Source organism: Microtus oregoni, unplaced genomic scaffold (assembly GCF_018167655.1).
Source record: "Microtus oregoni isolate MIOR12 unplaced genomic scaffold, Mior012 000008F_ref0000371, whole genome shotgun sequence".
Classification (NCBI taxonomy): domain Eukaryota; kingdom Metazoa; phylum Chordata; class Mammalia; order Rodentia; family Cricetidae; genus Microtus; species Microtus oregoni.
In genome coordinates this window covers 42,008,050-42,022,986 of record NW_024543067.1, presented here as the reverse complement: position 1 = coordinate 42,022,986, position 14,937 = coordinate 42,008,050, and the positions used below count along the sequence as shown (strand labels likewise).

Below are 14,937 nucleotides of genomic sequence, written 5' to 3'. Positions count from 1 at the left end.
CAGCAATTGAAACAAATTGCCCTGTTGTAAATCATGTCAATAAGAAATTGGGGATGCTATTAAACTATCTTTTGTGTCAGTTTTCCTATATCACAAAAATAGCTCTTAAAATTGAAGGTTACTAATTTTTTAAAAAGTAGAACAAAAAAGTCCAAATCAGAACCAAAACCAAGAGGGCCTAGAATAAAAGCAATGGCCTGCGGGCCCTGCTCCTGGGGGTCTGATGTCAGAAGCAAAGAAAGCAATGATGTGGCTGCAGGCCAGCGGCTATCACTTCAAGCCTGTGGTGAACAGTCATGACATGGCCAATGGTACTCTGAAATCACAGCACTATGATTGCTTACGCAAGGCCCTCACAAGATGGGACACACTCCTTAGCAAGGGTTCACAAGCTACACAAGGCAGCCCACAAGGGACTCGCTCAGAGGTGACACATAAAACCTCATGGGGGGCTCCACCCCTCCTCCCAAAGATAAAGGCTTTTCTTCAGTGGTGTAGCTGCTTCTAAGTCCCCCATGCTCCTGTAAGTAAATTCAAGTTCCTCATTCACCAAGCTAGATTTGGGCCTGTTGGTGGTAAGCATGCATTATTCACAGCTCTCCAGACAAAGCTGACAAGACAGGAGTGAAGACACACTGCTCAGTGACAGGGACAGGTTCTCTGTCTTGGGTCACACTGCACTTGGTGTAGAAAAGATAATACACCCTTAGTCCACAGGAAATGGGAATGACCTAGAGAATGTAAGACTAAGATTTATGCTTTATTTTTATTACTTTACATACATGTTAAGTGTAGAGTTGACATTGTGAGTGGGTTTTAGATCCAGAGAATCCTGGGTTTGAATCCACTTATTTACTTACTAGTTGTGTAACTGTCAGGAGCTGTGAAATGGGCAATATAACCCTGGAGTCACTGTAACTGTTGTACGATGTGCCTAAGGCAAACAGGCTCAGGCTCAGAGAAGGGTGTTATGTGATATTCTGACTGCATTCTGATGCTTTTGAGACTGGCAATAAAGTTTGCTCTGTATCAGAGAGTGGAACGAGCTGACCAAAATCAGTCATTAAAGGACTGAGGAAAGAGAGACACAGGAAGTGGTAGGGCGGGACTTAGAGAGAGCCTTGGCCTTTTGGAATCAAGGAACAGGAGAGAGAGAAGGTCATTGGTTGGTTCTCCGCCACCTCTAATCATTCAGATTCTTACCCCAATAAAAACCCCAAGTTTTTATTGATAAAGAATAATTAGATACATACTTAATAAGCGGGCCTCAGACAAGTTCACTTATTCTTGCTTGCCTTATTCTCGTTTAGCCTCCTGCACACCCTCAATCGGCAATCATTCCCTAATATCCATAGGGAACTGGTTCCCAGCCTCTTTTTTCTCAAGCACAAAGTCCCAAGATACTCAAGTCCCTTACACAGGGTACAGTATTTGCATATTGCCTTCTCACATCTTCTCACACGGTAAACCATCCAAACAATATGAAGACCTCCAAGACAATGTAAATCCTATAAAATGGTTAGGCTGTATCATTTAGGGAATGATGACAAGGAACTGTATTTGTTCAGCACAGACACAATTTAAAGATACGTTTTCCTCTGTGGTTGCTGGCTCTGTAGTGCAGAATCTGCTGATACAAAGGTCGGGTCAGAATCAGCAGAGGAAAAGCTCTGACTAAGGACACGGTGGAAAGTGGGAGGAAATGGGTGTTTCTGATAGGATTCTTGTCCCACACTAAAGCTAAGTGGCCCTCCCAGGAAATCTGATGAAGTATAGATGAAGGAGAAGCTGGGAGGGAGGAGATAATGAGGATGATTGGCATGTGAAAGTAGGGTCTCAGGTAGGGACATAAAGGGACAGGGTAGAAGAAGGCATTTGCGAGTGGGTAGCCATGGCCCACAGGGAGGATGGATTAAAGTGACAGAGCAAGGCACCCAGCCCATACCCTTACTGCAGCCAGTCAGAATAATGTTTATTAATTATTTTTTTCAAAACAAAACTAAAAATCTTTGAGAAGTGCTTCCATCACAGTTAAAAGCTTCCTGGACCTGGTAGGCAGAACATGGCATCCCCGCGAGACAGCACTGATAGCCATCGCCCCGCCTCCACTCCACCTCCGTTGCTGTTCTCATGCCCCCATGCAATGCAGCCGGCAGCGCCACCCCCGCCCCAAGCCAGAACTCAGCTGCCCAGCCTCAAGACGTTGCCGTTCCAGCCAGCTTCGCCCTGGTGCCTGAAATAGCCAGCACCTGACAGGCTCCCCTCAGGAGAGGTTCTAAAGTGTTCACAAAGTAGGCAGTGGCCCAGGGACCAGACCAAGGTCCTCAGAATGATGACTCAAAGGCCCCAGATCTTCTCACCCTGTAGTGCCAAGCTCCTTCCTTTGCCCTCCTGAGTCAGAGGGTGAAAGCGGTGATGTCATCATCGCTCGTGCTTGATGTTGGCCTCACTTCGCTCTAAGGTGACTCCATTGCCATTCCTGGGGACTTCCTTCTTGCTCCAGTCCTTCTCCATATACAGCTCAGCAAGGATAGGACAGTGCTCAGAAGCTACTCCACCCCAGGACCAGTTATCTGGAATCCACGGGTTTGTGAGACCCTCTCTCACAACAGCCCAGTGACCTGGAGAGAGAGAGGAGACCAAGAATTAGGACAAGGGCTGATCAGCCTGCTCCTCTGTAAGTCGAGGTGCCCTGGTGGCCTTCCTTGGTAAGCTGGCCTGCACAAATGAAAGCCCATGGCCAATTTTATCTTACTCTTCACACAACATAGAAGATGGCAGTTTTCTCACATAGGCATTGAACACACTCAGAAACCAGGCCCCTTGTCTAGTCAAACAGTATGCAGGAGGACCTATTCCTTGCTCACACCTGACACTAATATGGACAACCAAACTAAGTGACTTTTTTTTACCATTATTTTTGTTAATATTTTAGCTTATTCCTAACATTTCTATGCATATATACAATGTGTCTTATTCATATCTATCCCACTCTCCCCAAACCCACTGATCCCCCAAATACATCTCCCTCCCAACATCATGCCCTTGTTTTTTTTTATTATAAACTGAGTTGAATTAGTATTTTTAATTAATTTTTTTTCAGTGCTAGGGATTAAATCTAGGACCTCCCATATACTAAGTAAGCACTCCTCTGCTAACAACAAATGAGTATTTGATGGAGCCAACTGAAGACTTGCTTCACAAAGCAAACAATCACTTAAGAGGGTCTAGAGGGACAACTTCTTCCTAGAGAAAGGATGGAAAAGAGAAACTTAGAGTGGCTGCTGAAAAGCAATGCTACCTTTGAAGTAAAGACAGAAATACATGAGCTAGAATCATATACGAAAACAACAAAATGATTACAAGGCACTGTTGCAGTCCTCTGTGATACGTGACGTCAGGGTTAATGTAAGATCTGAAGGGCCTGGGTACCATATCTGACAGCTGTGTAGTGAGGGACCTTGTCCCTATACCTCAGCTTACACACCTTGAGGTGGGGGTGGGAGCAGAGGAAAGGATGGTTCAGATTCACTATTCCTAATAGATACGCTTCCTACAAGAGTCCTCCAGGGAATCTAGTAGGCCCTGGCCTCCAAAGCACTTCTGTAAACTACATCCTGCCTCAGATCGGACAGCCAATGCCCACTGGAGCCCAGTAGGAGACCGGTGTCCAGAGAGAAGAAAGTGCAGGCCACACAGTCATCCACACTGAAAATTGTAAATTCCAAGGAGCTGGGCCCTGACTGTGTGGTAGTGCGCGTTGCAGTGGAACCCAGGAACTGCTTCTTTTCCTGTTTAAGTCCCTCACTGAGGTACAAGACGCCTTGCACTGGGGTTCTGCAAAGTGTCAGGAGAGGCTGAGAAGGCCATGCTTGTCTGTCATCAAAGACCCCACCCCCTGCAGGTCAGGGGATGGTGCTCAGCATTCTGAGCCTCTGAAGGCCCTATGGCCCCTTCCATCTGCAGCAGCACCCTTTCACACTGAAGAACCTACCGTTCTTCCATAAGTTGGCTGTCTCCCGGCTCTGGGGGTCACAGTCTGAGGAACGGCGGCATATCCACCATGCTCTGTTCCTTGTGGAGCTCTGAGCCCTTCTCCCAGCCTGCTGTGATACTATGTGTTCTGATTTCGTTCCTAACTGTTCCATAAAGCTCATGTGTTGTAGACTTGGTCCCCAGACGATGGGAGTAGTGGGAGCTGGCAGAAGTTTGAGGGGTGGGGAAAATTAAGCCACTGAACTCGAGCCCTCCCTGGATTCTTCCCTTTCCTTTCTGGCTGCTTTAGGAGGTGATGAGGGGAGGGGGCAGGTGAAAGAATGGCTCGAAGTCATGATTCCTGACACAGGTACCTTCCACCAGTGCACACAAATCTCAACCACGATGTGCTATCTCACCAGAGGACTAAAAGCAGCCGTGCCCAGGGACCATGGATGGAAGCCTTTGAGACTATGAGTCACCGTAAACCTTCCTTCCTTATACACTGGTTATCTTGGGTATATTTGTCACAGTGACAGAAATACTAACAGTGACATGTCTCCTCGCCCCTGAAAGTGTAGTATACCTCATTCCACAGCACAGCATTTGAATAGTTGACGGTGTTCATTGAATGACTAAGCGTACTTATCATCTAGGTAAGTTATCAGTTCATCTCTGAATCATGACCCCGATGGCCTTCAGAGGTGACTACAGCCGGGTTTCCCTGTAAAGTGCTTACACGAACTAATGGTTACCTTTACATTACTTATTGCTTGTCACTTGCCCTTCCCTCTTGGATGTGTCTCTGACCAAGCAATGACAGTGTTTCTTTTACCATAACCCTGTAAGTATCTGGGGAAGAGGGAAGACAGTATTGGTCACCTCAGATGCTTATAGGTCCACAGCCCACTAGTGAACAGAGACGGCATGGGGTGGCAGAATGCGGGGGACACTTCCCCTACCTGTGAACACTTTCTTTAAGCTTTTGCTGATCCAGATGTTGTCCACTGATTTGGAGCCTTGGGGATTCCTGGTGCTGATGTTGGTGAAGGTGTGAGCCGGGACCAAGTGGTGGAATTTTTCTCTCCTTAGGATATCGTAGTCATTGCTATCTGGCCCTTGGCCAAAATCCCCTAAAATAACAACATCCTTTTCTCCTGGGAATGGAAGAAAGAAAATCAACAGGTAAATAGCAGGTAGGAAGCAAAATCTAAGAGTGGCCCTGGCCACTTGAGGGGACGGGGACACCTTGGCTTGGCCACTCAGGGTTGGGGCCACAGATCTAGTTCTTGTTCTCCTGTTATTTTTGTGTACCCACTGATTTTAAGCATAGGATAATTTGAAAATGAGGGGAACACCCCATTGAGTCTTCAGGCCCTACACTTACAGTGGGAAAAAAGGAAAAGGCCTTGCTTAGAAATCTAACAAAAGTTCAGCAAACCTTGACCAAGCACCTCCTCAGAGTCTGCCTGTGTGGGAGTCAGGGATGAAGGAAACATAATACCTGCCCTCTAGGACCTCAGACTCTAAGAGAGAGACAGGGGAGGAGACCGCCAGGAGCGAGTGTAGGTTCAAAACCAGAAACAGGTACTGAGGGCAAGTGGCACAAGGAGGGTACCCAGAGCGGATTCTGGCAGGTGATAGCTGGCTCTGGTCTTAGAGGATGCACAGAAGCTGTCTGGACAATAGGGACGGGAGGAATGTATTTGGGAGCTAGGGGTAATGAAGCAGTCCGGTTTCTGGGAGTGTATGGTAAATCCTGGAGTAGCCGGATGCTTCCAGCATGAAGGTTTAAGAAGCCAAATGTGGGCTAAAGCTGCCTGCTGTCAAGCCTCGTGACCTGAGTTCAATGTCCATAAGTCACATAGTGGAAGAACAGAACCAACTCCTGTAAGTTGTATTCTGACCTCCACGCAAGAGAGGCAGGGGGCTGCTACTCTCTGATTGGTAGGTATGTTTTCTCTATCTGGGCATCAGGTCAGAACAATGAAAGAACAGGGGAAAGGCTGGGTGTCTTCCCCACACTCAGTGAGCAACTCAGGGCATCCACTGCCCCAGGCGATACACAGTTTACTATCCTCCTGTTCTAGGCCATTTCTTAGATTTCCCCCGAAATTTACTGCTGTGAGTAACACTGATGTGAGAAATTCACCCAAGCACGTGTTGCTGCTTTCTTAGTACAGAAGACCAGTTAAAAGTGTGATCATTGTTCATATTCCAGATGCTGCCAGCCTCATTGCCAGAGGCCGTTCCCACGTCAACCCCGCAATGTGCAGAACGTCTCTCTGTAGTCCCACCAACAGCAAGCATCATCACTCAACCATTTGGCCGGTCTTCTTTCTACGCACAGAGAAATAAGGTGTGTTCCATGGTCTCAAGGATGGGGTACCTACACAAACTATTTAGAAATCTGCACAAGAATTTACCAATTCATCCAGGCATTTGTTTACATGAGCATGAATGCCTGATTAATTATTTTAAACCCTGAGTGATAATCCAGCACTGTGATTATTTACTTTGTTATTCCATTTGTTTTTTTCCAGCAAGGAGCTTTTAGTTTTTCTCCCCATGTTGTTTTTGGTTCAAGTGCATTCATTCTTTGTGACCTGCCAAAATGCCGCAGCATCACCTGTATCTCTTCTAGCCCAGCCCTATAGTTAGCCAGTTCTCCAAGGAACCCTACCTCCCTGACCTGAAGGTGTGTTCGAAACTAAGAGCCGGAGCTGCGCAGACTCTTCTCCCCTCTGGTACTAATGATTCACTAGCTGATTGCAGAAACTCTGCAAACATTAAAGAATAGTGACCCTCAGTCACATAGAGATGCATTTCACACCTTGCTACAGTGACGATGATGTCAAGGAAATGTTCACCTACATTTCTGGTTTTAATTCCCTCTCCCTCTCTCTTTCTCTCCCTCTTCCTCTTCCTCCCTCTCCCTCTCCCCCACTCTCTCTTTGCAGGGTCTTGCTGTGTAGTTCAGAATGGACTAGAATTCAAGATTATCCACAGTTGGGATGATAAGCATGGACCACAGTTTCATTTCCTCTTTCTTTCTGTTTTACATACAGGAGATTGACTACAGTATGCTCCAGGCAAGGAGTCTATCTAGTTCTCTCCTTGCTTATTACTTTGAGACAAATTAATAACAAAGTTGCCCAACACCCTGTAATCCAGGCAGGCTTTGGATATGCGTTGCCCTGTCTCGGCTTCCCACACTGGCTAGCAGAGTGGCTAAGCAGATCAACTCTACAAAGTAGCTTTTCAGTCAACACTGCTTCCTGTCCCCATCCTAGAAGAAAGCAGCTGGGTGACTCTGGGCACTGCCACCCTCTCAGCATTTTCCTGATGGTTGCTGTTGGATGTGGAGGACCCGAGTTCCCATGAATGCCTGGCACAGGATCTCCCAAGCAGCACGAGCCTCCTTCCTGATGCCCTGAGCCACACTAAAAAGGTTCTCCCAGAGAAGCAGCAGCAGAAATGACTTCCTTGTGTATAAGGGAGGGCTACAAAGAGAGGGCAGGGGCTGAGTGGAGGGGCTGTCTCTTTGAAGTATTTTAGATGTTTCTCTCACAGCCTGCAGGAAATGGAATGATTATGAAGTGTTTCCCACGTAATGTTCATAGGAATTCAGAAAGAACAATGGCCACCAGCCAGGCTCTGCCAGATTCCCAGGGACAGGGCTGACCCTTGTGGGGAGGTCACTGTAGGGGAGTCACGGGCCGTAGGTAATGAGGTTTCTGATGTGCTCTGTGACAGGCACTTTAGAGAAAGCAATCCATAAACAAAATAGCATACCCAGCCCTCCAGCAAATTCCTTCTCTTCGGTAGAGTATGCAGTATTAGTAATAGCTGAAGGGAAAGACATGTAAAGTGAAATGACACAAAAGGCCAGCAGGGGGCACCTGTGTGCTGCAAATAACGCCCTCCTCCAGCAGGACTCCATAGAAGTCTCTCCTGCTACTCCACTTCCTCACATGTAGATTTCGTGCACAGTACAAATCTGGGTGAGCCCGGGCTCTTTGGGGAAATCAATGCCAGTTTCTAACAGTAAAACCAACTTGAGAGTATTGCTGACCACAGTCCATACATGACCAGGGTCAATGAGCCCTTGGTGACCAGGGTTACCAAGCCCTCCCTGACTACTCCTTGGACAGCAAATCATTTAAGTGCCACAGTTCCCATGAGACAGGCGAGGCCACCTTCTCTTCTTTGTAGGTAGAAAGCTCAGACTCTGGAAACTGAAAAATTTGCCCAAAGTCATGGAGGTGGCCCTCAAACCCAGAGTTTTTCACAAAGAGGAGGGAGGAAGAGGTCCAGGGCTGCTGTTCATCCTAACAAACGAAGAACTCAGACCAGGGCCTGCTGCCCATGAGACAATGAACCGAGTGTGGTAGGAGGAAGACCTCTGAATAAAGGCAAAAGCTACCACATGGACTGGGTAGGGAAACCCAGCGTTCTGGGAGACCGAGGCACACAATTCCATATAAATGAAGAAGGCTTTCAGTGGGGGTGCAGACCTGAGTATTGGTGGGAAAACGCAACTCAGCGAGCGGGAGGGAGGCTGGTGTCGGGGTCGAGCCGCCAGCTCTGTGTAGTTTTGCACATGAACACAAAGGCTCCTTTTGAATGGGCACATCCATATTTCTTAGAACTTGTTCTTCCGGCTAAATGTGTGTCAGAGGTGACAAGGCAGCAGCTCTGCCCCTGAGAACGTGCGGCCACAGAAGCCCAAATTCGCCTGCCAGGGTAGGCTCCCTAGTCACCATTCCCTGAGTTCCCATGAGGGGAGAAAGTGCTGGGCCAATTTCCCCAGAGATTCCTGATTTAGAAAGGGCCAGTAACAATGAGTGAAACAGCTCTCCACTGAGGTGCACTCCTCCAGATGTGTGAGCAGGCACGCTAGGAGACCCCGTCCTCAAGGCTTCTTAGCTAGTTCTGGAAAAGGACAAGCATGGGATCCCTGGTGCCAAGTGGGATTCACATTCTAGACAAAGGCAGAAAGGCCTGGAGTTTGCAAATCAGCTGCTCTTTCTTTCTGTGGAAAGGCTTTATCTCCCTTTGAACAGAACCCCGAGCTCATCGATTTTCCTTTGCTGCGGGCTGGAGGACTTCCTGAATTTGCTGGGTCACCAGTTAACATTTAACTTGGTATTAGTGACAAGCAGGGACGTGGGGGGTATGAGTCACTGTCCCTACCTGGATGTGTCAGAGCTGAGTCACGCTGTGGGTCAGTCAGCAGTCCCTTGGCAATGTGGAGCCTGCCTGAAATTTCCTGACCAAGTCCTGAGTTTTCCCTGGAGCCAGGGGGCAAATCGGAAAAAATATGAACCAGAATCTTTCTTTCTTGCATCTCTGAGACAGAGACAAATAGAAATGTCTGCCGATATGCACAGTCTCAAGCCATCCTTGGAATAAGTGAGAGAGTAGCTGTGAGTGAAGAGTTTCCCACACAACTACTTGTTGGATGGGGTGCCTCAGTTTGAACTGTTTGCTCAATTGTTTCTCAGCCCCAAGAGTCATCATCTAAGTAGAATATAATCAGAGCAGGTCCTGACTTAAAACATACACCTGCACCTTCATAGTCACAGTGCACAAAAGCGGAAACAACGAAGAGCCAACCAACAGATGTGTGCATAAACAAGAAAACGTGGCACACATGGACAAGAGAATATTATCTAGCCACAAAAGGATGGAACGCCTACCACACAATACAACACACTAATCTGGAAAGTATAAGCTAAGTGAGAAAAACCAGACAAAGGGAACAAAATATCATGTCCTTATACGAAGCATGTTGTCAAATTCGCACATACGGAAAGATAGTATGATCAGGATTCAGTGGGGCCAGTTTCTGGAGGAAAATGACCGTGCTCTGGAGATGGGAGGTGGCGACAGATGCACAATGGTGTGGACGCACTGCACTGCACACTTACCAATCATCATAATGGTGTGCACTGCACACTTACCAAACATCATAATGGTGTGCACTGCACACTTACCAATCATCATAATGGTGTGAACTGCACACTTACCAATCATCATAATGGTGTGCACTCCACACTTACCAAACATCATAATGGTGTGCACTGCACACTTACCAATCATCATAATGGTGTGCACTGCACACTTACCAAACATCATAATGGTGTGAACTGCACACTTACCAATCATCATAATGGTGTGCACTGCACACTTACCAATCATCATAATGGTGTGCACTGCACACTTACCAATCATCATAATGGTGTGAACTGCACACTTACCAATCATCATAATGGTGTGCACTGCACACTTACCAAACATCATAATGGTGTGCACTGCACACTTACCAATCATCATAATGGTGTGAACTGCACACTTACCAAACATCATAATGGTGTGCACTGCACACTTACCAAACATCATAATGGTGTGCACTGCACACTTACCAATCATCATAATGGTGTGAACTGCACACTTACCAAACATCATAATGGTGTGCACTGCACACTTACCAATCATCATAATGGCAAGCTTTATGTCTGTTTTAAAATGCAGGTTATAACGGAACAGAAACATGTCTGTAGCTAAATATTTACCGAGTCTCCCACTGTGATGGGACAAGTTGATGGCAAGAAGTCTCGGAAGCTAGGGGAGCAGTCAAGACTCAAGAATACGGGAGGCATCTCAAGGTCTCCAGATGTGATTCTTTCACCTCCCCACCTCCTGTTTCTCTTTCACAAGAGCTTGTGCAGATCTACAGGTGGTGCCCCCAGAGGAGTAGACCAGAATGTGTTGTCACAGGGGAGGAATATCACCACTTACATTTGCTCCTCCAGTTCTCTTTATCCAAAAGGCTGAGAGACCACATTGCTGACAATCACACCCGCTGGAGAGGCCCTCAACACAAAGGTGGCTTACGTGGAAAGGTCAGTTAGGCGCCACGAGAGCAGGGAGTGTGGTTGCCCCTGAGTCCATGACTGCTGGCGAGTGGCTGGGCTAAGAGGCCAGAGAGATGTCTGGAAAGAGGCACCACTGCCTGCCCTAAAGTGTTGCCCAGTCACAGAGAAAGAGAACCCGTACCTTTCAGAGTTTCCTGCAGAGTTAGAGCAAAGTTCAACAACCGGTGGCCATCGCCTTGATTCTTGCCTGAATTCTCAGCTCCTGGGAGGGCCAGGGCTGTCAGCTGAAGGTTCACCAGGGTCAGGTCGTTATTTCCCACCTAGATAGCAGGAAACGCAGCAAAAGGAAAAAGCTCACTCATGTTTCTTTTATCTTTTACACCTGATTAACAAATAGCTCCACGCACACAGTTGACAATGATAAACAGAAGCAAAGCTAGCTCACACGCAGAGGAGGCAACCCGAGGTATTTTATTTTAAATTCCTGTACTCTAAAGCCCAGCACTAACACCCTTCCAGCCTCCTACCTCTATTCCTTCAGATCTAAAAACCTTCAAGTATCTGGAAGTGTTCTGGTTTTTTGAAAACCTTTTGAGCAATAGTATGCAAGAAGGAGGTGTCTCTAGCATCTAAATGTTACAGAAACAAGGCTGTGGTCCACAAGACTAGCCTGAAGTTCCCCCACCCAGTCCTCTTGGTTCCTTTGGAACCAACTGTGTGCTAACATCCACTTTAACCTGATTTCCTCTGTGAAAACCAAAGTTCACCAATTCTGGGCAGAAGATAAACCCAGAGACTGGGCACCAAGGTGGCCCTTGTGGTCTTCAAGTGTGTACATATAAGGGCAGTTTATCTTCTGGGTGATCGTGACATTGCTAAGCTGCTCTGGGTTTAGCAATTCTGCCACTGCAATTGCCATGGCAACAAACACTAAACACTTCTGAGAAAGAATGACTGTAGGGGCCCCAAGAAGTGCAGAGGGCTGGTCTTGTCTTATAGATGTGCCCCCAGTTCACCATCATCACACCCAGGACTCTACAACTGCTATTGCCACTGCCAGAGAAACACCTTAAGACTTGGCCTGGAAGGATACGCTCTCTGTGTGTCCTGCACCATTGGTCTTCCTTGATTCAGGATTTGAAGAAGAAGTCAAGGGCTGCCCTGGGTGACTGCTTCACATGACTTGAAGCCATCACTCCTGATGTCACAGTTAGTATAGTTTTTATTAGCCTTTTAAAAATAAATTACTGGGACTGAAGAAATGGTTGAGGGGTTAGGAATACTGGCTGCTCTTCCAGAGGACCCAAATTCAATTCAGAGGACCCACGTGGCAGCTCACAATTGTCTACAACTCCAGTTCCAGGAGATTGGACACCTTCACACAGACATACTTACAGGCAAAAGCCCAAAGTACATGAAATAAAGTTAAAAATAAATAAATTAATTAAAAAATAAAAATACTTTGCCTTTTCATGTTAACTTAAAAGCAGTGTTTTACAAGTTGTTTTTGTGAGGTGCTGGGTATGGTAGCTCACTCTGTATACCAGCACTTGGGAAGCTGAGGGGGCAGAATTGGGAGGCCACTATGCAGGCCACACAGGGAGATTCTTTCTCAAAAAATAATAATAGTACCAAAAAATATATACCAGCTTGCCTTTTAGCTACTTGAGCTGGTTGTGGGTGCTGATTCAGTAAACCAGGGTCAGAATAATTAGCACTTAAGTGTGGTGTCAGGTTTAAAGACAGTCCTGGCCAACTCATGTATCAGAACCACAGGGGCCATATGTGCAGACAGAACCTTGTCGATATAGCAGGAAGAGGGATGGAAGGAGCCATTGCGTACCACAACAGACACATCTGCATGTGAGCATACACCAATCCCATAACCTCTGCAGCTACAAATCTAAGAGATGATGCATGGGCTTAAACATCCCATGCCACAGGCTGTCCCCAAGCCCCGCCCCCTGCTAGAGCTAAATGGTGCTGAGCTTAGAGTTGCTGGGGAGCAAGGGAAAGAAAGACTCTCAATGCCTAGTAGAGAACGGGCTTCCTGGGCTCTTGCAAAGGATCAAGCTGTCTGACTTGGAATTCACAGCTAAGTAGTGATGAGGTTCATTGCCTCTGTAGTAACCTCTGGCTTCCTCCCTTGTGTTGTCCAGCATCAAAGCATGTGGCTATTCAGAACTCTCCCCAGAGGCATGCAGGCCACAACAGGATGGCACTCAGATCTACCTGCCTAGCTGTTCTCAGACACAACTGACAGGGTTCCTTCACGGGCAAGGATATGGCTGGAAATGCCAGTGACAGGTTCCGTAAGCCCAGAACTCCTTCTAAGCTCTCAATGGGCCCCTTCTTTCTGTCATCTAAACAATGAGACCTGAGGGGCAGCTGAAAAGGTGGGGCTCCTTAGAACAGCACCATTGCACACACTAACTAGTACCAGGCAGGTAGGGACACTGTACACACTAACTAGTACCAGGCAGGTAGGGACACTGTACACACTAACTAGTACCAGGCAGGTAGGACCACTGCACACACTAACTAGTACCAGGCAGGTAGGACCACTGCACACACTAACTAGTACCAGGCAGATAGGACCACTGCACATACAAACTAGTACTAGGCAGGTAGCACCACTGCCCACACTAACTAGTACCAGGCAGGTAGAACCGCTGCCCACACTAACTAGTACCAGGCAGATAGGACCACTGCACATACAAACTAGTACTAGGCAGGTAGCACCACTGCCCACACTAACTAGTACCAGGCAGGTAGGACCACTGCACATACTTCTGAAAATGGCCTGGGCCCTATCCCAGAAGGGCAAAGCTTGGGAATGCCTGATCTTAAGAAAGGTGATTCTGCTGTACATCGTGTTTGGGAACAGCCATATGAATTAGTTTTCTACTTTTCTTCCTTCTCTTCTGTCTGTCTGTCCATCTGTTTGTCTGCTGTCTGTCTATCAATCTATCTACCTGTTTGTGAGGAGTTTTGTTACACTGCCTAGGATGGTCTTGAACTCCTGCGCTCAAGTCATCCTTCTGCTGAGACAACAAAGGTGTACCATTCCTTCCAGGTGACTGTCTTCCTTCTGATCATGGTTAGATTTTTCTGGGGTTAAAAGTCCCTCAAAAATCCCTTCACTACTATCCTGTAGAAGGTCCCCTGCTGGGGGAGCCTCCAGAATGGGCACTGATCCTCCTCTAAGAGAAAACAAATCAAGTGAGAAGATGTGACTTCTCTGGGTCCCAGTGTCACAAAGACTTCCCCTTTTGAAGGGACTGGATTTCAGAAATGACAGAATCAAGTACCTTGAATCTCGCGAGGAATGGGCTTGGACCCACATCCTTCCCATGACCGTTGTTGGGTGAGTTCTCCTGCCCGGAGATGTCCCTCAGTTCCACACCAGCTGCTGTGTCCCACAGGAATCCAGAGAAGCAGGGGCCCTGCAGTGTAGATGGAAACATGGTCTTGGTACAAGAGCCACACAACAGAGAGAAGAGCAGAGACCAAACAGACTCAGCAGCAGGCTCTGCTTCTCAAGGTCACTCACACAGGGTGTTAGCCACAGGGCACCCAGCACCCATGCCCATGCAGAGTCTTACTCATGGCCAAGGCTGCCCATCTCCTCCCTCTATGGCAGGAGGTATGGGGAACATAGAACAGGCCCAGAGTCACTTTTTAAACCCTCATATGCCACAAGGCAACAGCCCACATCTCCATTTGACAGATGAGGCCACTGCTGCTCAGAGAGATTGAGTAACTTCCCTAAAGCCCCACGGCATAAGTGCCAATGTGAGGGTTCAAAGATAAGACCCTGAGGGGCAGGCATTGCTTCTTGATAAGTCACTGCTTACAGAAATGGTGCCCAGCACCCAGTCATTTCTCACCTGGTATTTGCCGGACTAACAGAAGCTAACGGTTCTAGTGATTTGAACAAGGGCCCTCTGCACATAGATGGGCAGGGACGCACACAGGTCTGAAGCCTGGTTCGGAGGCCCTGATGAAGAGGTGCAGACAAACCTAGAGTGCAGTGGACACAGTTCTGGGACACCTTCTGGCTCTAGGAATCAGAGAAGTA

General features: G+C 47.4%; 1 protein-coding gene across 1 annotated transcript in view; it reads right to left on the bottom strand.

Annotated features, from left to right (window-relative positions):
* Positions 1 to 891: 891 nt before the first annotated feature.
* The window catches only part of Eepd1 (endonuclease/exonuclease/phosphatase family domain containing 1), a 105,681-nt gene continuing 91,635 nt past the window's right edge, over positions 892 to 14,937 (bottom strand). Inside the window, exons 5-8 of the mRNA XM_041656721.1 lie at positions 14,168 to 14,302; positions 11,038 to 11,176; positions 4,938 to 5,132; positions 892 to 2,621 (exon numbers count right to left, since the gene is read on the bottom strand). Coding sequence (XP_041512655.1) covers positions 2,422 to 2,621; positions 4,938 to 5,132; positions 11,038 to 11,176; positions 14,168 to 14,302 — 669 coding nt within the window. The 3' untranslated portion in view covers positions 892 to 2,421. The remainder of the gene's footprint in view (positions 2,622 to 4,937; positions 5,133 to 11,037; positions 11,177 to 14,167; positions 14,303 to 14,937) is intronic.